Source organism: Prinia subflava, chromosome 3, assembly GCF_021018805.1.
Source record: "Prinia subflava isolate CZ2003 ecotype Zambia chromosome 3, Cam_Psub_1.2, whole genome shotgun sequence".
Taxonomy (NCBI): domain Eukaryota; kingdom Metazoa; phylum Chordata; class Aves; order Passeriformes; family Cisticolidae; genus Prinia; species Prinia subflava.
The window spans coordinates 88,614,797-88,638,893 of record NC_086249.1 but is presented as its reverse complement, the minus strand read 5'-3'; the positions used below and the strand labels follow the sequence as shown (position 1 = coordinate 88,638,893).

The following is a 24,097-nucleotide window of genomic DNA, read 5'->3' as shown; positions in this document are numbered from 1 at the left end:
TTGTTCCTGGGAACCTCGAGACACTGAGATGTACTAACACATAAAACAAAAAGGTATCTTGATTTGTTAATGTGATTAAGTGCCATCACTAAGATTCTACAGTACACAGGACAAAAACATAACACATTTAGCCAAAGGATCCTTGTGCTGTGGCTATTTGGCATTTTATCCTTGAATTTAGACTAGTCTTTGTGTGTTCTGAAGTGCAATTTTGCTTCCTGCCTCTGTTGGTCAAGAAGTTAAAAGTGATCAGACATGCACCAGCCCAAAGTTAAGACAAGGCTCTGTCCAAGAGCTGTCAGCATTGTGCTTTCCCACAGCCAACTACCGCAATAAAGGCTTGAGATTTAGTGAAGGATAATAAACATTCCTTCCTTCCCCCTGCCTTGAGCAGCTTATTTCCATCCCAGTATACATATTTTTGGAAGATGTGCTAAAGATGGCAGTGGTGAAAATGTGTAATTTTCACAAAATGAAGGATTTAATATACACATATATATTTTAACTCAAATAACAATCTCCCCAGCATTCTTCCCAAATGTGTTGATAGCACTTTTGATGATATAAACATGAAAAGCAGTAACAGCTTTTTATTTCCAATCAGCTTTTTATTTCCTCCTTGACTGCAGACACTTCTCTCAGAATAATCCAGAGCAAGGTTATCCTACACTAGTGTTTGACAAGTTCCCATCAAACATTCGTGATGTAATGGTGACGACACATTTGCTGTTAGCCCACACCACGTGCCAAGGGAAACCCTAACATGTGCATAAGCTTGTTTTCAGAATGGGACATGGAACATATTCTTAATTAGCACTTGGTCACATTTCCATTTGTCATCTCAGTGAGAAAAGGACCCTCCATGAAAGCCTGAGCTTTGAAAAACACAATAGTAAAAAGAAAGGCAACATGGCAGTTCTAGACAGTGCACTTGAAAGAACAGTATGGTTTTTTTCTTTTTTTTTTCCTGAAAGATGATAGGTACAGAACCAAGCTTAAAACCAGGAACAGAAGAATATTAAAGTTATACTCTGTTTATTCTTCTTTGGTAAACTTACTGTCTGTGTGAAGCACCTAACATAAGGTCGGTTTCATAGTCCTGTGGCACCAGGTAAAGTTCCTCAGGCACCTTCCTGTGCCAAGGTCAGAGAGCACGTACTGAGATGAGTCCCGAGTGCAGCACAAGCACCTTGGGCACGCAGGTAGCAGCTCTCTTCCCACCCATCAGGTGCATCACCTGCTTCTACATGCAGGCTGCAATTGCTCTCCTCTGCCTTTCCCAAGAACAGTCCTATCCAACACCCGACATCACACCCACTCTGGAAGGGAAGTGCAGGGCCCACCCTCAGCACAGACTTACCAGTGTAGTATGCACTGCAATGACACTGGGAGAATCTCCTGAAGTACACAAACTGCCCTCCCTGGGAAACAGGGCATGTGTGAGTTGTACAAACAGGCATGTTGGGACATTGGTACAAACAGGTATGTAAACTATCACTGCCCACTAACCTGCTTCCTCAGCTCAGCTCCTCTGCTGTCTCTGAAGTCTGCTGGCAGACCTGCTCCTCTGAAGGCTCCCATAGCCTGCTTCAGTCAGGGTTTCCTACTCCTCCAGCTAATCCTTGCCATTTTGACTCAATCAGGTTAGAAAACATGGTATGAGTAACTCTACAAAGAGCTACTAAATAATAACAAACAGATAAGTGCAACTTTCATTACCTTAGACAGATGTGGATCCCATCAAGAATCTCATCAGTCGAGGACATCCAAAAAGTTCCTTCAGGTTCACACTGGCTGTATGGCTGCACTATCAAGCTTCCCTAGCTGCAAGAACCCTTGAACATTACAAAGTGAATTTGGGGGGGGCTACTCTGGTAAGTCTCTATATATTTGAAGACTAGTAAAAATTGCCCCTCTTCAGCAATCTATTTCAAGTTTTTGCAAGTGTCTCCCACTGTTGCAGCTTAAAGAAACTTTTTCAAAATCAGGTATAAAATTTTGAATGCCATAAATGAAGAGTGACAGCAAAGGGGGATGTCAAAGTTGCACATTGCTGTAATTGAATATATAAACCTAAACTTTTAAAATTCAAATATATATTCAAGTATGAAAGTTATATCAATTAGAAGTGTCAAGAAGCACAAAGAGGTGCAATTTTGGAGAAAAGTTTTTGGTTGTTATGAATAAGAGAGCTTGCAACATTATATCCAACAGCAGCCTCAAGAAAATTTTATGAAAAATTCTGTTCACATAAAGACTACATTATAATTGGACCATCAGAATTTTTCCCCCCTCACATCTCTGGAGCATCTCTACAAGGCAATAGCACCAGTACTCCTGACCCCTTGATGCAGAAATTTTCATTTCAACAGTTAAGCAGTCACACAATAGGGTTTAAACTCCATTTGTAACTTGTCTTATACTCACAGATGAAGAAAATGGAACAAAACCAGATGAGCATTCCTACAACAGAAAGGATTAATGTTGAAGTTTTAGGCAGCATTCCTAGACTAATCTCATATTAGACAGTTTGTTCATATTTTGTTGAATTGCCTTTTAGAGAAACAGCATTTAAACTTAGAATGAAACATGTTGGCAAAATTTTGATGTACATGGATTCTGCTAGAGATTAAAAATGTTTCTCATTTGAGAATGATGAAAGCTTATGAATATGGGGTTTCCTTGGTACAAGAGAAACATGTTTAAAAAAGAGAAGTGCTGCTAAATGGCAATTTTTAGAATTAACAACAACCAAATCTGCATGCATCCATGCCAACACTGGTTTAACAACTGAGTTCAACAGACTCTTCATAGAAGTTTTTCTAAAAAGGAGAATCTAAATTATCAAAACCCAGGAAATCCTCATCTTTTGAGCTCAAAAGCTTGAGCAAACCACAGAATTCTGAAAAGTGACAATGAATATCAACAGCAGATTTCACATTTCTTTTGGCCCCTTAGCCTAACCTTGCCATTTATATTTGAAAGATGATGCTTCCAAATTACAATTTTCTGCAAATCTGTGAGGAAACTTGAGCTCTGCATTACAAATGGAAGTTTTCTGAACCAAGGATTACAGAGTGATGAATGCAGTCTGTAAACCAGAGTCCTGTTTTCTCTCAGTGCTTTTAAAATCTGAGTCTATCTTGATACAGCTGAGGATTTTGAAGGCCAGTGTTCTAAGTCCTGCATGTGGTTTCAATGACCAGAATTATGTTTCAATTAATTTCTACTGAATGTGTTGTCACATTTGTAGGAACTCAGTTCTCATTGAACTTCTATTTCCAGAGCCAAAGTATCTAAAACAGTCTAAAGTGACATCCTTCAAGTCTGCTGAAGAAAACCCAATGATATAGAAAGGGCTCCTCTCCATATGTTGTCACTGCTCCCACCTCTCATTACACGCACACTTAGCACCCTCAAAAATACTAATTAAGCACAAACAAGATGTTTTAGACAGTCAAAATCACACATCCACACAGCAGCCACTGTGAACTTTATTAAGAAAAGAAGTGTTTGCCAGTTAAACTGCAGTGACTTCACTGACTTTCCCATTTACTTGTAGAAAATCAGTTCTTTCATAAGGGCTCTGGAAATCATTTATTGTCAGTAAATGCTGAATCCCTGGCAGTGTGTGGTCTGCTTGGAATCTTGTCAGCTTTACCATGAAAGGTCTATATACACCTTTGCAAAATGCAAAGTCAGCAACACATCTTTCATTTAAGCAACAAAGCCATTTTTGAGGCAGATGTCACACTAGCCAAATAGCAAAGCCACCTTTACATTAAGCAATCCTTTCTATCGTAACAGTTCCACAAATGAAATGTAATTTTTGAGAACAATCCATAAGATACCAGTTACAAATTCTCTTCATGTAACTGTTTAGTCAAGTCTTATTTCTCATGCAGGAAAGGCTGAATTACAATGAAACATAGCATGGTGATTTATCTTCATGAAAATGTCCTGTTGCCAATGCATCTGCTCTTGCCTCCTTTGCTTTTTATTACTCTGTGTAGTCCTGTGCAGTAAAGTCAGAACAAGGCTTCTTCATTCATCTGGAGTCAGATTTATATTCAATCCTCTAAGTGACTCACACCACTGTCTATACACATCTCTGAAAAGTAGTTCTCCATTCCTAGGTAATCCAACCATCACAAACATATTTTCCAATGTCTTCAACTCCAGAAGTTGTTTTAATTCCTTTTTCATCTTGTAGCCATGTAGCAGAATAGCATTGTCATGGGCTATGTATAGCAGGATTTAATCCTTATAAATAGTTTCAGTAGATTGCCCGAGGATTTTTAGTACTGTAGTAGGCTTCACATGCAGCTACATAAGCAGATTCTGGGAAGAAATCATCATGGTATTCTGCTAAAAACCTGAGAAGAAAGCACAGGAAAAAAAAAAAGAACAGAATAAGAAACATTTAAGAGAAAAGCTATTTTGAAATTAATTTTTAAGCTCAGCAAAAACACAGCCTGAAAATTAAGAATTATTACTCTTTGAAACTTGGCATACAAAGGATTTGCCCTATTTTTGACAAGTTTCACATAGTGAGAAACAACCTTCCCCTATCATTCCAAAATGCAACAAGCATTAAAAAAAAATTCCTCAAGCTCAATAACAAAACAAAATAAAACATCCAAAAATTAAAGCTACGCTCAGAAAAAGAATTCAAAGAAATAGTACAGAAGGGGAAAAAAAGTTAAGAGATTTTTCTGCAACTTCTCTAAGTTACCTGCTCATCACTACTTTCATTTATGTCCAAACTAGCATTTTCAGTTATCACTGTCAGTTATCACAGTATCTTATACAAATAGCCAGGAGCCATTAAGCCAAACTATATCCTTTAAGGCAAGTAAAGCTATGATTTTTCATTTGTTTCATGTGCCTGTGCATTTAGGGTCTCCATCTTTCATGAGGACCTGATTTAAATACAGGTTTTAATGACAAAACACATCCTTCACAAATTCAGTTCCTTAATTTCATATTTCTGCAAGATGGTCTGCAAATACTATTCAAACTGCCAAGCACCCAATATTTTACGATGTTTTCCTGCTCTGCTAATATACAACTGTTTTTTTGGTTAAGGATTGACAATGAAAATAAACAGTGCTGCTACAAACACCAGTAACAAACAGCTAAAATGACTAAAAGCTCTCTGCTCCTTCCTTTGATTTCAAAGACACTGGGTATATAAACGGAGGCAAAAGGGCAAAATAATTAAACTCAAGATTATTATCAAGCTGTACTTCAGAAAAAAACATGGACCTTCAAAAATACCTGGATATTAAAGATCAGCATCAATGAACATGGCAAAATGCTAGCTACATGTTTTAAGAGTAGGAAGCAAAAGAAACAACAGAAAACATTGTCATTTACAGAATCTGTGCTCTCTCAAGAAACAGTGGCTGGAGTGGTGACTCCATTATTGGAAGCTGAAAATGTCAGTTTTGCATAGCCAATACTTTGGACATAGAAAGTCCAAATTAAAAAATAAAAATGTTCAGGTGAATGCCATAAAAACTACAGGCCTTCTCCAACCTCACTCACTGCTGTACTGCCTGAACTAGGCATGTCCTTTGATCTAAAGAGAGCCAAAACATCAAAGAATACTGGCAAGAGCATCTAAATAAAGCACTTTAATAAGAAATATATTAATTGCTCAGAGCTCATAGAAAATGGTGACAATACAAAACTGCAGATAAAGGAAAAAGGGTTGACTTTCCCCACACACCCCCAATCCTTGCACTTAAACATAGGCATCAAACAAGTGCTGAACTGGAGGAATAACTAGTTACATCCTACTAATTCTAGAAAAAGCAGTGAGAAATAAAAACTTTTTTAGAAGAATTCAATCCTTCATGGTGTCATCGTTAATTTAGAAGGCACATTGTCAACTTTTTACATACTCCCTTATTTCACAGCAGCTCTGTGATTATAGAGGGGTCTAAATGGTTTCTGATGTAAAATATTTCAAACCACTAAGAAAGAATACTGAAATTATAACAATTTAGAAGCTAATAAAATACCCAAGTCATCAACTGCTATGACCTCTGACTTCAGTTAGCTACAAATCAATTTCTAGCACAAGGATGTCTCGTTTATAACCCTGTGCCCTCGGGCCCCTCCTTGTTCTCTTCCCTGATTCTATTTGAAGCTGTTCTTGTCCCTGAGCCTCTACTCTGTGTCCCTGAACCCCTTGGCTGTTCCTGTGTGTGTTCCTCAATAATCAGTCTTTGGGTACCCAAACGAGAACCCTTTATTGCCATCTGTCAGTGCCCTTACCTCGTGCCCTCACAGTCCTGCGCTCCCGGCTCAGAGTCGCTCTTTAGGACCCTTGACCACGCTCATGTTGTAACAAAGGAACGCAGTCAGCTCCTGTCCCAATCCTTCTGTATCTGAACACAAAGAGCAGGGCCCTTCTGAAGCTGCTCTCTACTCAAAAGACATCACAGTGCAGAATGCTGGCACAGAAATATCAGCAGTCTCCTAAGACTTCTGCCTACTGGATATTTCACTATTGCTTTGCTCTTGGACAAGCTAAAACAGCACCAAGATCAATTACACTGTTACCTGCAAGTCATGAGCCAAGATTTAAAGACAGAGGGAGCTGTAATTAGCACACAGAGCCAATGCTCAGCAACAGATCAGGAAGCACATTGCTGTCAAGCTGTTCAGAAATTGTTTCATTATTTTTAACTTACAAATCTGATCAATTCAGTCACCGGTTGCATTACTGCCTTTTTCATTTTTATACTTTTTATAGAGCTGATATGCATACATCTACACAGTGAGACTGCTGATGAGCAACCAAGTTATGGGATGCACAGTCCACATTGATTTGAGACTGCGTGCCTTTTTCATCATGAACGTCCTCAGAAATAAACTCATGCTTAGAGCACAGAGGTACCATGGTACAATGCAGCTATTCCTCCCTTTCACAGGTTCCTAGAAGGGCAACACTTCAGAAAGGCCTAGAGGGGATGGAGACAAGGGAAAAAGAACAATTTAGGCAACTTAGGAATTCTTGAAGCTGTGTTCTGATCTTCAAGTGTGGGTGTTTTTAAGCAGTAGTCTCACAAATACACTACCATCTGACTGACTTATACAGGCAGATCTACCAAAGAGAAGAACTGAATGATCACTAGCCACATTAGAAGGGATTTGACATATGTCATGAACGTATCTCAAAAAGAGTCACTGAATTAGTATGAGCTTTAAGAGCATCCTCTGGTGGGCCTTGTCTTGACACCACCAACACAACTTATTACCATAAGTCTCTGAATGAAGCAAAATAATTCTGTTTATCAGCTACCATCACATGAATAAACTTAGGGACAGCCCAGAAAGGTGAAAATGACAAAGAAAAGAAAACTTAAGTTTTAGAAAGACATCCTCAGCCATTAAGGTATAAGAAGACAAAGTCCAAAGGAAAAGTTTCCAGGAAGATGACTTTACACACTTCTGCTAAAGAGTTTTAAAGGGTAAGCAGATGCTCTGATGGTATCAGTGACCTGATCTAGATGCTGTTTGAAAGGCTACTGTAATGATCTATCTAAATTTGCTAGAAGACCATTATGGTTCCTAGCTCTATGAGTCACCTCATCAAAAGAAATGTCATTTGCAGATTAAGAAGTCACCTCATCTCTGACACTACTACTCAAATGCAGGATTTGAAAATTAAAAGGCTTTAGGTTCACAAAAATCATGTATGCCACCATCTGACCCTCACCCCTACCCAATTTATAGGCCTGTCTCCATGTGGAAAGCTGTTCAAGGGAAAAGAAGACAAAGTCCATCATAATCGCATTGCAGTCAACAGAAGAAGTGAACTGAAATTTCAGATGTTTATTCTAATAACCAATGTCTCAAGAACCATGCTAAAGGAGTAAACAGGCCTTTTTTACTGACTGGACTTGTGTCACTCACTGATATATATAGAAACTGAGATCATATTCCTTGGCCTTTTAAGAGCAAGTGTGGAGAACCCTGAAGATGCCAAGCTACCATCATAACATTCCCAAGAATCACACTGAGTGAGTGAGAATGAAATCTTCCCAAAGACCTTTCGGGAAAACAGTCCTACAAGAGCTCAATACAGGAGTCCTTGGTTTGTCTTGAGGATGAAGATCCACTGGTGGCAAGGCCAGCACAGGTCCCTAGAGCTGCCTTCTAAAAAAGCTACTGTAACACATTTGAAGTGTTTGGGGCAACCTCTCAGTTTAGGTAGATGATCCAAACCTCAGCTACTGACTAGCAATATGCTCATTCAAATTCCCAGACTCGTGATGATTTGGAAAGCAGAAGGAAGAGAAGCCGTCTACATGGTGAGTTTCAGGAACAGTTTTTGGCAACGCAATAAAACTTCAGTCAAGGACAATAAACACCAACAAGCATATTCTGCAGACCAAGCAGCCAGTGAAGTCCACTGAAAGTAAGAACCTGCACAATACCAGGCAGTCACTAAGAATAATTCAGCCTAAAGGTGCCAAAAGTTTGAGAGGGCCCAAAATGGCAATTACCTTTCTACCCATTCAATGCATACAGCAAAGCCCAAAAAAATGGTAGTAATGCCTTAAAATAGGGCACTGTGCAAAGAGAATTCCTTCAGTTCCAAGTGTTTCAAAACTTGGAAAAAAACATTGCTTTACATGTTTGTGCACTCTAAATCGACGTGCATTTATACTCAGAAACTTCATTTTCTCACATTTAGATTCCAATTCCATGAAGTTTTCTAGTGTAACCAAGTAACAAGTTTTCAAGTGTAACCAAGTAACTGGTTAATCTAAAACATTACGAGAAGAACACCTCAGTATAATTCAACCATATTAATCAATTAATAATACAATATGAGAAACACTGGCACAATTGCATTGTTTTCCATCTTTCAGAATGTGATTTTCAATTACTTGCCCTTTTGCAATTAAAGTCACAATGACTCACAATGCACAGAAACTCTATCACAAAGCAACTCTGCCTAACTAAAAATGCTTCTAATCCATTCACCATGTGCAATACTCAATATTTTCATCCTCAGACACAAATAGCCTCTCATAATTGTACATTAGCACAGACTAGTGGTGATAATTCACCACTGCAGTTATATGTAATAAAATTACTACACTCAAAATGTGCTGTCACCACCAGAGATCTATTTTTTAAGGTTACTTAAACAACTTGTCATCTTTGTATATACACATTTTATTATCACAGTCCTCTAATTTGGTCACATTCTGATTTGGCTTCCTTCTCAGAAAAACACAACAGTATCAAAATATTTTTCTACCCACGGAGCAGAGTGGCACAACAGATACAAGTAGATTTTAGAGCATCAGGGAAAAAAGAGATCTAAGCTTAAAGGAAATACTGAGTTTGAAATACCTGCGGGTTTTTAACAAAACTAAAATATTTGATCATTAGCTTTCAATAATCTGAAATAATACATTGGTTTTATCTCAAAAAAAACTTATTAGAAATTTTAGAAGCAGTATTTTAGAAATATTTCATCACTTACTCATTCTTTTGTATTTCAAAGTCAAAATATCTGTCTATGCCTTCCTGTACCACTTCATTTTGCCTTTTTTTTCCCTAAAATGCGAATGATATTCTCTGAAATTACCTCCGTGAAGATGGGTCTGGCTCTTGTAAAAACAGACATACTCTATCCTCCTAACTTTTAAGTAGGTCCTATTGGTTAACAGATCTGGGAGGAGGCCTCTGATTCCAAAACAGTTTCCAAGCCAAGGCTGTGTGCAAATTAATGGAAACAGCAAAACAGAAACGGGCACCTTCCTGCCAGTCATGTCTCATCACTGAGTCAACCTTTGGAGGCATGTTAGGCACCTTACAATGCCAGGAAATTGTAAAATAGAGCATATGCAGCATTTTGTTTCAAAAGTGGCTGAAATAATGGAATTAGTTTAAAGCTCGGACTTCCTCTTACTCTAAAGCTATTAACAGGCAAGAAGATCTAATCAGGGGTCTTTCACTAGTCCAATCACCAGTTAGCACCAGTTAAAGCATTAGCTTCCACTGCTCGGTCCTGAAGACTAAATGCAAACTAAGTGAAATTCAGTGAAACCAACTGGTGAGTCTGTTTTAGACTGCAAGTACTATTAATTATTTCAGAAATAAATAATTGAAGATTCAGAGTTTTGTACTTAATTTGAGAAACTGATTTTCTTCTGCAAATTCTATTACTGAGAAATCAACTTTCATGTTCTCCATGAAGAAACTTTCATTTTGCACACTTGTAGAAAGCTGGACTGAGCACAGAGGGTAGAGTTTCTGCTTAACAAGAAAGTCAAAAAGATGCATTTCATACATTCCTTAAAAATATATGTTGTCTGGGAAATTGAGAAAAATCTTGTCTAGCAGCAGTCTGAGGCATGACTGGAAAATATTATCCATGTAGCATCTCAAAGCTAATTTAATGCATTTATCATGTCCTAAGTAAACTAAAGACAACAAGCTTCCAGAAAAAGTATTACATTACATAAGTCTCAGTTTCTCAGCCCATGGGAGATTAATAGTACAAATGGTAAACTGTAAATTTTAGCCACAAAATCATAATTCAAAATTTAATCAGTATCTATGCAAGAACTAAATCAGTTGTGTACTGCATGAAAGTTTTATTTAAGAATACATAAACTACTTATGCTTGGACTACTCTACCTAGATGTCAACGAAGATTCAAGAGTAGTTTTATTAATGCAAGCAGACACATCAGTCCTTTGTCTGCTATTAGAGACATAAAGGAAAGGAGAGTACTTCAGCTTCTCACTCAAGAAAGGTTCACAAAAAAAAAAAAAAAATTAAAAAATTAAGCAGTGCTATGTAAACTGACTGCTATTACCTAATGCATACAGGCCTTGTAGGGAAGTTCTTACTGTTCAAAAGTTAAGCCAGAACAGAACTGATATAAAATATTTATAATAAACATCCATTAATCCTTTCATTCCCAAAAAGGGAAAGACAGAATGTGAAAACTGAAGAACTAGTATTGATGCCTAAGATTTTTACCTTTTTCTATTTTTCATGTATTTGTAGCTTTGTAAATTGCTAAAGCATGGCTGTAGTTTTTAGCATTTTTCCCATCTTTTCCGCTACATTTAAAAATGATAACCTAACATTATAAACACATTCCTAAATATTGTTTAGTCTTATTCCAAGAAGAGAACCAACTATGCAGGCACTGTGTTTTCCAACCAGAATCTGGATCAGACATAATAAAGTGGGGAAAAAGGAACCTCTGGACTGCTTTCAGTGGGGCAGGACCCCAGGGATTATTACCTAACCACATAACCTTTAAATTGGACAGTATATGGTAACTATACTAATTGACTAACCTTATAAAAATTGTAGAATTACTATACCACATGCGATTTTCACCATATTTTGTACCTGAAAGCTTTCAAGTAAAGCTCTTTACATTTACACTCTAATGTTGTTGGGAACATCTATTCTATTTTCTAGGCATCAGTACAAGATGCCACCTCAAACTCAAGTTTTCTTTTGATTAAAAAGATAATCAAAATTAAAAAGAAAAGAGATAATGCAGAACTATCCCTTTGATAAAAATCAAGCATGAACCAGTGTCTAGAAAATGTAATTGTTTGATCACTTTCAATGACAAGCAGCACGAAGAAATAAATACCCAAATGAAAAAACTTTTCACAGCACCAGGTGAACATATGTTGAGAAAAAAAAATTTAGTAATTTGCACTGGTTTCTGTTGCCCAGTAGCACAGCTGACAAGGAAAGCAGAGTAAGAAAAGTATTTATTACAAAGCTACCTAAGACCAAATGTTTCCTACAGCAGTAACTGTAACTTTGATGCTTTCTTGACACAGTCAAAAAAAGAAAGTGCTTAAAAAACTACAGCCTTCAAATATTTTAATGTAACAGCTATGTGGTATCCACATTATGCTTGCCTTGTGGGGCTCATTTTGGCTGAGCTGTAGCCTGGCCTCAAGGACTGAGGGACACTGCTGCTTAAGTGTTTCCTAAAAGGACAGCAGGTTGTGTATTTGGGGGACTGCACCACAACACAAAGCATGGAAGGAAAGGGGGAACTACTGAGAGATTTGCTTCAATCACCCCTAAAAATACTGATATGGAAACATGATTTATTTTTATTTCCATTTATAGATGACTGCACATTTCAATGAGATGCTCAGATGGAAGAGTTGAACACATATAGATATTATCACTAGAATTTCAGTTCCCTTAAGCAACCCTTTCCCAATAAGCAACCTTTATTCTATGGGGTGCAGGGGACATGCTTCTCCCTTTGTCTATTCTACTCCACCAAAGCTTATCCATAAAATGGATATGAAAACACGTATATTAAATTATTAAAGACACTAAAGAACAGAAATGTGCTCTGATCAACACAGAAGAATCTGAACAGGAAAAGGTTTGATAAAAACTCATCTAATCCACAAGTGTGTTAAACTCCCTAATAAACATTCACTTCAAGCGAAAAGAGTCTTCCAACAACGAGCTCTAATTCTGTCCTGTTTGATTTAAGGGTATTTTGAATGCCAACAAAGATCTGACAAAAGAGATGCAAAATGGAATCAGTAAAACTTGTCAACTGCTCCCAGAGAAATACTGTGTATTGCAGAAACTTTGACATTGGAAACATCTTCTATTTCCAATAAGCAATTAAAGTAAAAGCATTTTACAGCTTTCATCTCCCTGATCTCCAATGCAAGGTTTTTTTATGCTCGTGTAATACTACATTATCTTTCCCTAAGCCACTGACCAAATTTAAGTTACAATTTCCGGATCTGTTCCATTACCATCTACAACACCTTCTCCTGAAAGTTTTCCTGGGCTATTTTATTTTCCAGTGTACTCACACTGCCCAATGCAGTGCCAACAGTAGATATCTAACCACATCCTCAATGTCATGCAGAAATAATAATTACAGTACCTGATAAACCAATCTGATCATGGTGCAGGTATGTCCTTACTGACTCCAGTGGTGGAGCTTGTGTGGCCAGAGAGAGTTGTGCATCTCTACAAACCACAGCACTCCAGAACAGAGAAATCCTTCTGTTCAAGGCTCAGTTATGACAGACATTTCTTTTAAGAAACCACCACAATTAAAAACACATTTTAAAGCACAAATTTCTCTCCCCAACATTGATACAACATCAAAACTCTCAAGATCATGCTCTAAAAAAATACCAATGCAGACTTTGCATTTCTTCATCAAACATGCTACTTAACCAAGTCAGACTTGTCATTCTATATATATCAAAAAATTTTCACACTTCAGTTCTATATCAATGTGTTTATCAAAATTCAAAGTAGAAAATTCAGGTTTCCTTCAATTGGAATTAAAGAATAAAAAAATTCTTATATTCATCTTTACGTGAATTTCTATTGTTAAAATGGTATGCTAATTTTATCATTATCTTGTAGTTATAGAAAATTAATATCTTATTTTAAACCTCCTTTGCCATCCCAGGACATTTAGATCTATGTAACAACAGAAACACTGCTGTGGTACATTGTGTCACATTACCTCAGAAACATCTCAAAGTGTTTTACTAAAGCCTTTAGGTTTTTTTCAGGAAAGCACATCTTCCCCAGTATTTCTGGTAGTTTTACTGTGAACAAAAGACATAATGTTTATACCTCTTCTTGTAAATACAACTCCAAATTACTTTTATCCACTATACAGAAAAGAACATAAAAATTCCTTCTCACCACAGACCCCAGTTTTCCTTGCACGCTACTTTCAATCTTTCACAGCCTTACTAAATAGAAACATGCTGAGAAAGTGAATGCTGCTGGGTTTAATGATGTTTGATAGTGTACTGGAAGTAACACTGCTTTGCTTTTCTTAAATGAAGGCTTACAGAGCCAATAAAGGATAACCAAATCTGTGAATAATCTACAAGTTCCAAATAGATTAAAATACACATTCTTCCAAGAATAAAAATAAATGTAATAAACAAAAAAAATCACACAGATATCAACACAGGGAAAAAAAAAAAAAAAGCAACTTTGATTGAGCAGAGAATTTTGCATCAGTTTACCAAACATCCTCAGCAAATGTTGAGATCCATAGATATATGAGGGAGGTGGTGGTTGATCACTTGGTGGATAATTCTCTGGCATCAATTTCCAGGACAAAACCTACAGATAAAATATGACAATACTGGTTATGAAAACTTCATAACGTCATAAATAGCTGTACAGAACTTCCAATTCAAAGATGAAATAGGTAATACCAATAAAATCTTTTCTTACATAGCCCTACTCTGAAGTTCACAGAATTTTTAATCATTGCATCTAGGACAGTAACATCAAAGTCTGTTACCTCATTCAATTCATTGTTTCTTCTACCTTCAAAGCCAGTAAACACCGTGCTCCCTTCTTTGCTAGGAGTCAAAGTTATAGGTGAAGACGACCCGCTATGGACAGGGGTTTCTTCAAAATGAAAGGAAAAACAAAACAAAACAAATCAGAAAAATTTTACTACTTGTAAACTACTAGGAATTATAAGCCATTAAATGCATCTAAGGCCTGCTGCTAAAATGTTTGAAGTCTTAAACACTGAAATTCAATAAAGGCTATCCTAAAATAGACTCTCAGAAAAGCAGCTCGGTGGAAAAATATATCAAAGTACGGAGAATATTGCTTTGTATTTCTCTTTGGTAATAAGGCCTCAGAGCTAAAGAATTGATACAAAAAGCAACGGCTTCCCACTTCTATCATTCGTTCACAGTCCATGCAGCACCAAAAAAAGAACAGAGCTTTGTACTTTGTTTAGACCGACAAGGCACAGAGAAGACCCTACTTTTCTCGAGGTGCAGGAAGAGCTTTGGCATGGAGGCCGGGGTGTCGAGGTGCCGCCGCTTGGGCTGTGGGGACGCGCTGCTCTCCGACAGCCGGTCGCAGTTGGAGCTGTGGCGCGTCGAGCGCCGCAGCGACTGCAGGATTTCGGGTTCCGCCTTCCGCCTCTTCGGCGTGGCCGGCTCCCCCGTGGTGGGCTGGCTGTCGGTCGACTGAGGCGTGGGCGGGTTCAGCAGAGGGGGGCTTGGGGAAAGCTCCTCCTGATTTCTAGGAAATTAAGGCAGCTTTACGGAATTGAAGAGGTCGGGGCCCTACCCACAAAAAAACTCTTCTAGTTTCACACACTTATTCAGGTAAGACAGTCTCCTCCCAGTAACTATTACAGTGATGAGACCTATTAGTATTTAATTTTCCAGAAGTATACTTATCTTCAAATTAAAGTTAAAAACCATGACTATCACATTCTCCTACCTTTTGAGATAAGCAGTATTAAACGTTTTATATCTAACCTACCTGTTAGTATTTGTTGAGTTCTCTTTGATAGGAAGAAAGAATTTTGATGACGTCACCTTCTTAAATTGAGCTTGTTCATAAGGATAGAGCAAAATTAAGGGAAGTGTGAAGTCAAAGGTTATTCTCAGCCCATCCACCATCTCTTTACATAGCTCGACACTACAGGGGAAAAAAAATTATGAATTTCAAAGTTGCATGGGAAAATTTTTCAGCATAGTTGTACAAAATTGCTCTTTAATACAGTCCATTAACATCCTAACTACAATATGCTGATTCAATCACTGAGTAATGATAAGCGATTAAAAAGACACTTAAAAAGATGATGATTGCTCTTGGTTATTCCAGAAACACAAATTTTTTAAAAGGTCTGCTTCATAACCCCAAACAAAATCACACACCTATTCCTGTTGTATTACTGTTCATTAATAACATCTACTGCAGAGTAAATAAAGTTAGTCAGATGTTTTTCAAGTAAATATTATTTTGGTTTTCCAAGTTCACTACGCTGAAAAAAGAGGTATCTGCCAGAACAATTAAGTCCTCAACAGACTGAATGTCTGTCTAAAAAGCATAAGCAGAATTTGACCCATAGCCACTAAGATGCAGTTAAGGCTGTGCTCAAGAGATATCCAGTGAACCAGCAAAACCAGATACGTTTGCACTGGAGAGCAGTTCCCAATGGTCTGCTCTGGTAATCAGAGCACTACATTTGCAGGCTACCAGGAATTTCAGTTTCAGGTCTGTGTAAAAGACTTACAGCATTAGGTGATGAGTACATGAGCTATTACATGTAGAACCAAGAACAAAGAGTGCAGCACACCTGCAACACCTCTCACCTTTGTGAAGGTATTCCTCTCTCATGCTTCAAGGGCACATATGTGTATGGTAACAGAATTTGATTCTGCCAAAATGATCCTTGTAGAAATTCTAAACCTCCAATATTTCATACCACCTACTAAAACTACTACACATGAATTTGGTCAGGAGACCATCATGTGCAAAAATTCTATAAATCCAAGAAAGTCAATAACCTTCAGTGTTAGAGCAATAAGGGAAATACAATGAAGGTGTCAGCTGAATCTCTCCTACTTAATGATCACTAAAACTATACCCTTTTCTTTACTAAAGAACTGTTTTTATTGAGGAAATTACTTAAACATAAGCCTGTAAAAATCATAATGCGTGTAAAACCTTCTGTTCATATTTCTGATATTTCACCTAACCTTTTGTTTTGGAGATTATGCTACAAAGAAGGAAAAGCGTCAATCTGTCAAAGAATGAATGACGTCAACATAAAACAAGACACATAGGCTAAAATATTGCAAGGAATGGCATAATTACACACCATTGAAATAAAACACTAACACAAGTCAAGATTTATCTTTGATAAAACACCAAGATTTCACCCCATTGTACTTAGATAGAAGCAGTCTTATCTAATATCAAAAAATTTTAAGAGAAAAAAAATCCCCAAAACAATCAAAACCCAACACAGTAAACATGCATGGTTAATACATTTGCAACATAGTACAAGAATACACAGCTCAACTGAGAAACAGACCAAGACACCATCAATTTCAATGAATCAGGATTAGTGTTATCACAGTTTCCCTACATACTGATCTAGGATTTAAGGTCATATGTTCATTTAAACAAACAACTTGCACTTGGAATTCTTTACAAGTGTTTGTATTAATTTTTCATCCTTTTTAGAACTTGAACTTGTTCAAGTTTATCTAAGCAGAGTATTCTTATATCAGAGATAATGCTCTTCACATTGACAACAGCAACACATTCTTCCAAATGCATCTCGGTATTTATAAGAACTTACATGATTTAAAATAGGATATTGATACTTTTGCATAGTAATACTTTTCAGAGTATAGGGACTCTCTCACTGATAAAAAATTATCAGTGTTACTCTACTATAGTCATCTGTCAAATACTTTCAGCCCTGTAAACAGATATACACTATGGTATAAGATCACAGAAATGAACAGCCATAAAACAGAACACAGAATGCAAGGTCATTCTTCTTGTGACAACAGCAGTGGACTGAAGATGACTTACTTCTTCTCTGGAGGCACATAATGAAGATTCATATTAGCATGTGGAGTCATCTGATGGTGCCGAGACCTTTCATTGGCTGAAAAAGCAGCATTGATTGCAAAGTGTTTTACGTATGACTCCAAGATGGTTATTATATTTGTCTGGCAAGGAAGCTTCACTAGCTGAAAAAGAAACAACAAATTAATGTCTGATAAAAACAGTAAGTATACCAAGTTAGAATAGAAGCTTGTAATGTACCAACTAATTTAGAATATGTCTAGTACATAAAGCAAATTCAGGACTGTATCATTTCAAACTTTAAACTGCACTTTTTATCAACATCAGGAGAAACAAGAAACATGGTCAGATTAACAAGTCTGCTCCATTTCCAGGTTTCAAAAGCAATCTGCACTCTAAAGCACAATAGGTACCAACTACACTGTTAAAGATGACAAGCCACTGTTACAGCTATAGAGAAGTCTACTCCCTACACTCCTTGAATTCCTCCTTGCCCAATCTAAACTCAACATGAAGCTAAAAAGGTGAAGTTAAAAACTTCCAGGAGTTGTATAAACAAAAACTACTTTTGACATCTTCCTCACATCCCCATGCACATTAGAGTCCTAACTTATTTCATACCCTTTTTCTTCTATTAATATAGTAGCAGTCTTCCTCAAGCTTCTTTTTCAAGACATCAGGAATTTCTATGCTTATTGCTCTTTCTTCCATGTCCCTCTTTGTATGAGTGTCTTGTTCTTCTTTCTACAACAGATCAGCAAAAGAAAACATTATATTGGTTGTGATAAAAGAACTTCAGCACTGGATAATAGCCTTAATGTAAACTATTTAACATTACTGCTCTTGAAAGCATCTGCAAAATAATTTTTTAAAACTTTTTTTTAAATTTAGCATTAAGTGTTTAACTGAAAAAAAAAGAAAACAAAAAAAATGCAAAAATTTGTTAGGTGTTGCTGCTTCAGATTACCCACGCTGTAAGTCAGATGACTACACATTCTACACATCTTCAGATCAATCATTTACTGTAGAAAAATAAATGTTTTTTCTTCTTGAAAACAATCCTCTCTCCATTTTACCTTAAGACCAGGGTGACATGCCTGTCTCACAGTAAAATACAAGATAAACATCCTGCTGCTATTAGGGTTTGTCCAGCCTACATAGACAAGTAAAGTTTTACATCACTCACAAGAGTGGAAAACCTAGTATCCTACATTTTCTCTACACAAGCCTTTTTTGTAGAATGAGAGGAAAAGAAACAAATGTGTATTTTAGCATTATATCATATAGTTCTATAAGAAAATGACATTGTATAATTTTCAAAATCTCAACCACACTAAACTCCAGAAATAACAAAATTGTGTTTTTAATTCTAGCCAAATTACCAGCTGTGTTCTATATTTTATCTACTTCACTTTTTCCAGAGTTTCAAGTACAGATGTTTAAATTCTATTAAGGAACACAAAAAAATACCATTTCTGTCCTCTCATCTATGTCACTTTCTTCACTTTTTATTTCTTCATCTGTTCCTTCATCACTGTCATCAGAAGAAGAACTACTTATAGCTGCATAAAAGAGAGTTCACATATTTATTATTACATCGCAGAGGTTATGACCAATCATTTTTTCAAAACAAAAAAAACCCAAAAACCAAAAAACTCAACCCACTAGAAAAATACAACTCACTTGTTATACTTAATGAGGATGGATAATTCTAATTGAATTAAACATGCATTATTTACAGCCCACTACAAATATTTTAAACATGTAAGATGAGTTTATAGGAAGTATTCTTGCATCCTCTCTAATTGCAAAACACTCACTTTTAAAAGCTCCCTACATTCTTGAGCACCCACATTTTTATTGGACTTCAGTTCTGCACAGAGGATTAGCATATTAATCATGCAATCAACAGGCACGAATCTGTTCAGCAACAGTTCCCAGAGCATCAGTTAAGTGTCAGCCAATGCTCCTGCTGGCCTTCTAGTCACAAAGGAAAATGCAGGAAATTAAAGATCTGTCTTGCAAGTAAAATCAGCCAGTCAGATGACAAGAAACAGACCTTTGTGTGAGGTAGACTGGGGGAAAAAATAATCTTATTGCCCTCAAAAATACACTAACACTAGCAGGGAAATGTTGTGTTTCCTAACATCTTCCTAACATTCCTAACACCTAAAGAAAACAGCATTAAGCTCTGAAATCCCTGATTAGAATAACTGAGTAGAAGGGATGCAAGGAGAAGCCTCTGGAATAAAAGAAGAAAACAGATATTTCATCTTAACAGATGCTCAGTATGAAACACAGATCTCACTCTTCATATGACTGCCTTTGTATATTTCATATATATATATATGACATACAAATATATATATGTAATATACATATCATATATATCATATATATATCTCATATATATGATACATATATTTGCATCCCACCAGTTATCAAAGGATGAAAACAAGCTCACAGTTTTCGCTACTTTCATCATTTTCTTCAGCAGGAAGGCTTTTTAACACAGAGTCAACACCAGGCAACCTGCAACGTCTCTTCTTTCTTCCCTTTCTTCTCCTACAGAACATAAAACGGTTCACTGACATTTGAGCAATATTATTTCATTCACTTATCCTAGCTAATTCAATTATGTGCAAATGCACAGGAAACCTATGTTTGAGTTATTTTCATTAATTAATGTTGAAACCCTTTGGACAATGCTTATTTGAGAGTGGATACCCTAATGTCTGTACATTACCTCATACTCATGTTCTCAAGCAGATCCTCAAGCCATGGCCAACCAATATTAATTAGATTATTGCCTTTGGCTCAAAAATACTTCAGATTTTTCCTAAAGTATTTTGCTAGTATATTTCTTTAGAAGATGCAGATGCAATACACAGGCATTTCACAGCAATAGCTAAGAATAACATAGCTATTCAGCTGTTAGTCTTTTAGAGTGTTAATAACAATTCACAGGTCTCTAGCTTAGCATAGCTCTCTAGAATGCATCAGCTGTATTATGTACATATCTACCACCTACAGCATAGGCTCAGATGCCAAGCTCAGTTGTAGACCCCTGGATGTATCTGTCTGAAAACAAATCTCATTTATTTTGGGGCCAAAAGGATTTCTTACATGCGAGCCACAGCCTTCCGTGCCAATTTACGCTGTAATCTGCGGTTTTCGTCTGTATCCCGAAGAACATGATCTTCAGCTGCCCATCTATCCCAGCTAAGGACAGGTCAAAAGAAAATGAAAAATGAGTATGAATAGATGCCACTCATGATTAACGATGAATACAAAGGACTCATTTAATGTCATTTGGAAGCAACATCTGCAACACAAGGTTTGCACTCTTCTCTGTTGCCATTTAAAATCCCTCAAGCTTTGACTTCACCCACGATAGCATTTCTAGCACTGACACACACTATCAATACAGTCACTGCACTCACGTACTGACCTTGATACTCAAACAATCCAGAGCATGATTTAAGAAAGCACAAATATTTATTAATGGACACTTAGGTGCCATAAGTATATGCCACAGACAGACATTCCATAAGGTTAAACTCACGTCTATCAAGCCAATTCACTGAAATTTACGGATACAGACCAATGTCAATGTGAGCAAGTACATTAAAGGCATTCACAAAAACAAAAATATTCCTATAAACACTGGTCCTTTCATATTCCATGGAAAGCCTGTCTTTGCAGAATAAAATAGAAGAAATGAAGAACTGAAACCACACATATAGGTTCTTACCTTCTGTTCCAGCCGTTAAAATGGATCAGATATTCTGGAATCCTTCTGCCTTTCTCATCTTTTCCAACAACAATATCAACAATCTAAAACAAATATTGAATAGTATATATTAAAAAGCTTGAGAAAAAGTAAGTCTTTGGGTATTTAGAGAGTTTATGCACAAAGAAAAAAGAAAAGAAAATTAAACAAACTTGTTATTTTGCCAGTTAATATTGACATGAACAGAAGATAAGGATTATACTAAATGATCAGAAAACATAGCTTTCTTGTTGACTACTCTTAACACTGCAGACTGCTCACCCTCTTTGTCCTATCCTCACATGCCCCATGCTTTCAAGACAGACAAAGGGAGACACCAAATAGTGCAGTAGCACAGGATGGATATGGAGATTTGGGATACTAACATTTTTTCCCCTGTGCTGTCTCCTCAAGCCCTCTAAGCAGGAAACACAGTTCTCTATACATAAACCTTGGGAATACTGCTCTGTTGAGCACCACAGACTCTCAGCCTCAAAATATTAACAGGCTTTGGAATATCTCAACCTTTGTTTTCTTCTGTTTTCACGAATGTTTAATGGCCAGTCTGAAAGGGCCTGTGCCTCAGAAGAAAAAGATGTGGTACCTGCACTTGAGTGGCTTTCAATAGATCATATATCAGTACTTAGGCTACAGTGATCCTTTATTTTGGGAATCCAGAATTTAAGAACTATTGATGATTTCACAGACAGTTATGCTGTTTAGGGTACTTGACAGTAAAGAAGAAAAGGTATGATGCATTTTTGTACTCAGGTTATAGGTTTATAGGGGTAGCAACTACAGCTGCCAGGTTGTTAGGACATATGAGTAAGTGTACAAACAAAAGGGCAACCCAAAGTATCACAGCACAATGGCATTCCTAATCAAAGATGCTTGAGAAACACACACAAGCACAACTAGCAAGCCTGCAGCAACAAGTACTAACTTCATCAAGAATCCAGGTACAACACTTCCTTTTTTATCCCTCTCTGTAACAAAAAATCCCAGAACTCTGTTTCCAAGCCGGACACAGATGATTTAGGACTGAAAAATAATCTTGTGTATCACTGATACCCTAAAAAAACACTCTATTTACATAAAGCTCTATCATTACTCTTAAGGTAACCGTAAGGCCTTAGGTAAGGCCCTAAATGAGGCAGTCACCTCTTAGTGTAACTCGCGCACTGCTTACTATTCTATTTCCGTACGCTCTCCTGCACCAGCGGTACCACTCAAACCTTTCTGAAACGCAGAAGGGCGGGCAGTAAGCGTGGGAAAGCGTGACAGGAAGTAAATCCAGCTACGCTACTAAACTGCAGGGGTGGCAGCAAGACTCCAGAATTACTTTGCAGGTGTTCAGCAGAGAGCGGAAGGCGGGAAGCGCGTCCGGCCCTTCCAGGGGCGCCCGGCGGCTCCGCTGTCTACCTGTCGCGACAGGCAGGCCCCGAGAGCGCGGGCGCCACCATCGCCTCCGCTCGCCAGCGCGGGGAGGCCCGGAGGCTCCAACAGCTGCAACCGCACCGCGCACCCCCGGGGCTCCCGCGGCGCGGGGAGAGCTCAGCCCCACCGGGGACCGGCCTGAGCCGCCCGCAGAGAGCAGTAACTGAGGGAGGACAGGCCCGGCGGGCACGGCACCGTCTCGCTTCTCCTGCCTGTCCCGTGGTGGCCCCCGCCCCGCGGCCTCCCCGCCTGCTCCCCCCTCCGCGGGCCAGCGCCCGTTTCCCGCAACAAGTGCAGCTGCCGGCGGAGCCGCCTCGCCGGCCGGGCCCGCGGCCGCTTCCCGCGCCGCCTCCCGCCCGGGGGCGCGCGCAGCGCCCGGCGGGAGCGGTAACGGGAGCGCGGGGCCGTAACGGGAGCGGGCGGGCCGCGCACCGGCCCCGCCCCGCGCCCTCCCGCCCGGCGAGACGCGGGAGGGGGAGGCGGGGGCGCGCGCGGCCGGTCACCTTGGCATCATAGAGCACTTTGGCTTTGGTGGGGTCGGGCTCGAAGCAGAGAACTCTCTCTCCCCGGTGGAACTTAAATTTCATTCCCCGCGAGGTCATTTGTTCATCATGGCGCAAAGGAGAGGAGCCCCGCCCGCTCCCGCGGGGAGGCGCCGCGGACGGCCCGGCCCCGCCCCGCCCCCGGCTCCTCCGGCGGGGGCGGGCGGCCGGGACCGAGCGGGGATGCAGCGCCCGGCTTCCTGTGCCCTGTGCGTGCGAGCGGCGCTCGGCCCGGGGCAGAGCAGAGCGGGGCGGGCCGCCCGCCTGTGCCCGCCCGTGCCCGCCCCGCCGGTCACGCGGGGTGCGCGGCACGGGATGCGGGAGCCGGCGGCGGGAGGGGCGCGGCGGCGTGGGGGACGTGTGCCGCCGGGCGGAGGGGCGGCCGCCCGCCCTGGGCCAGGGGAGACCCTGGAGCAGGCGAGAGCTCCCGGCCGTGGCGGCGGTGCCCCAGCGCCGTGGGAGCCGGGGCGTGCGCTGGGCCTGTGCCCGCCGGCGGAGCGGGGTGCGGGCGAGGGTTAGTGCACCCCGAGAACAACAGCTGCCCTTCTCTCTGCTGCTGCTTCCCCTAACATCGGCAGACATTCCTATTCCTCACCCTCTTTCCCGTGTTCTCTGCTGAGCGAATGAACCGCCCCCACTCCCAAGATGGCTTTGTGTACATTGTAATCTCCCGTAAGGTCTGTTTTGCTCTCCGTTGTTCTTTCAGCCTTCCTTCGGGAAAATAAAACCAGAAAAAAATAGGGTGTTGGGACTAGAAACCCAATCCACTGTTTAATAAACCCAATCCACTGTTTAATTTCAGATTCTACAAGCACACATAGTGCAGATAATCAGAATCAATCAAAATCAACTGGCTTTCTTGCCAGTTTATGCTGACCAATGTCTGGAAGGGACCTCACGGGGTTCAGCCAGGGGAACACTGCAGTTTCCCACACGATGTTATTAGATGCTC

General features: G+C 39.2%; 1 protein-coding gene across 2 annotated transcripts; it reads right to left on the bottom strand.

The window, feature by feature from the left end:
- Window positions 1-3,463: 3,463 nt before the first annotated feature.
- On the bottom strand, window positions 3,464-23,924 carry MSL3 (MSL complex subunit 3). Of its 2 annotated transcripts, none has more exons than XM_063392833.1 (13): window positions 23,107-23,924; window positions 21,149-21,231; window positions 20,521-20,616; window positions 19,859-19,959; window positions 18,865-18,956; window positions 18,016-18,138; window positions 17,398-17,558; window positions 15,328-15,486; window positions 14,819-15,081; window positions 14,339-14,448; window positions 14,055-14,154; window positions 13,538-13,622; window positions 3,464-4,376 (listed from the first exon to the last, which is right to left on the bottom strand). In XM_063392833.1, exons 1-13 carry the CDS (start codon window positions 23,725-23,727, stop codon window positions 4,277-4,279), a joined length of 2,094 nt encoding a protein of 697 aa, XP_063248903.1. In that variant the 5' UTR covers window positions 23,728-23,924; the 3' UTR covers window positions 3,464-4,276. The 2 variants fall into 2 exon arrangements, with proteins under 2 accessions (XP_063248903.1, XP_063248904.1); XM_063392834.1 differs by lacking the exon at window positions 23,107-23,924 and adding an exon at window positions 22,509-23,019.
- Window positions 23,925-24,097: the final 173 nt, after the last annotated feature.

Coding starts and splice junctions, on each gene's coding strand:
- MSL3 (XM_063392833.1), bottom strand. CDS start 23,727: ATGTCTGCCGATGTTAGGGGAAGCAGCAGCAGAGAGAAGGGCAGCTGT. Junction 19,960..20,520: donor CGGAAGGCTGTGGCTCGCAT/GTAAGAAATCCT, acceptor TATGTTCTGTAG/GAGAAGAAAGGGAAGAAAGA. Junction 15,082..15,327: donor AACTCAACAAATACTAACAG/GTAGGTTAGATA, acceptor TTAATTTCCTAG/AAATCAGGAGGAGCTTTCCC.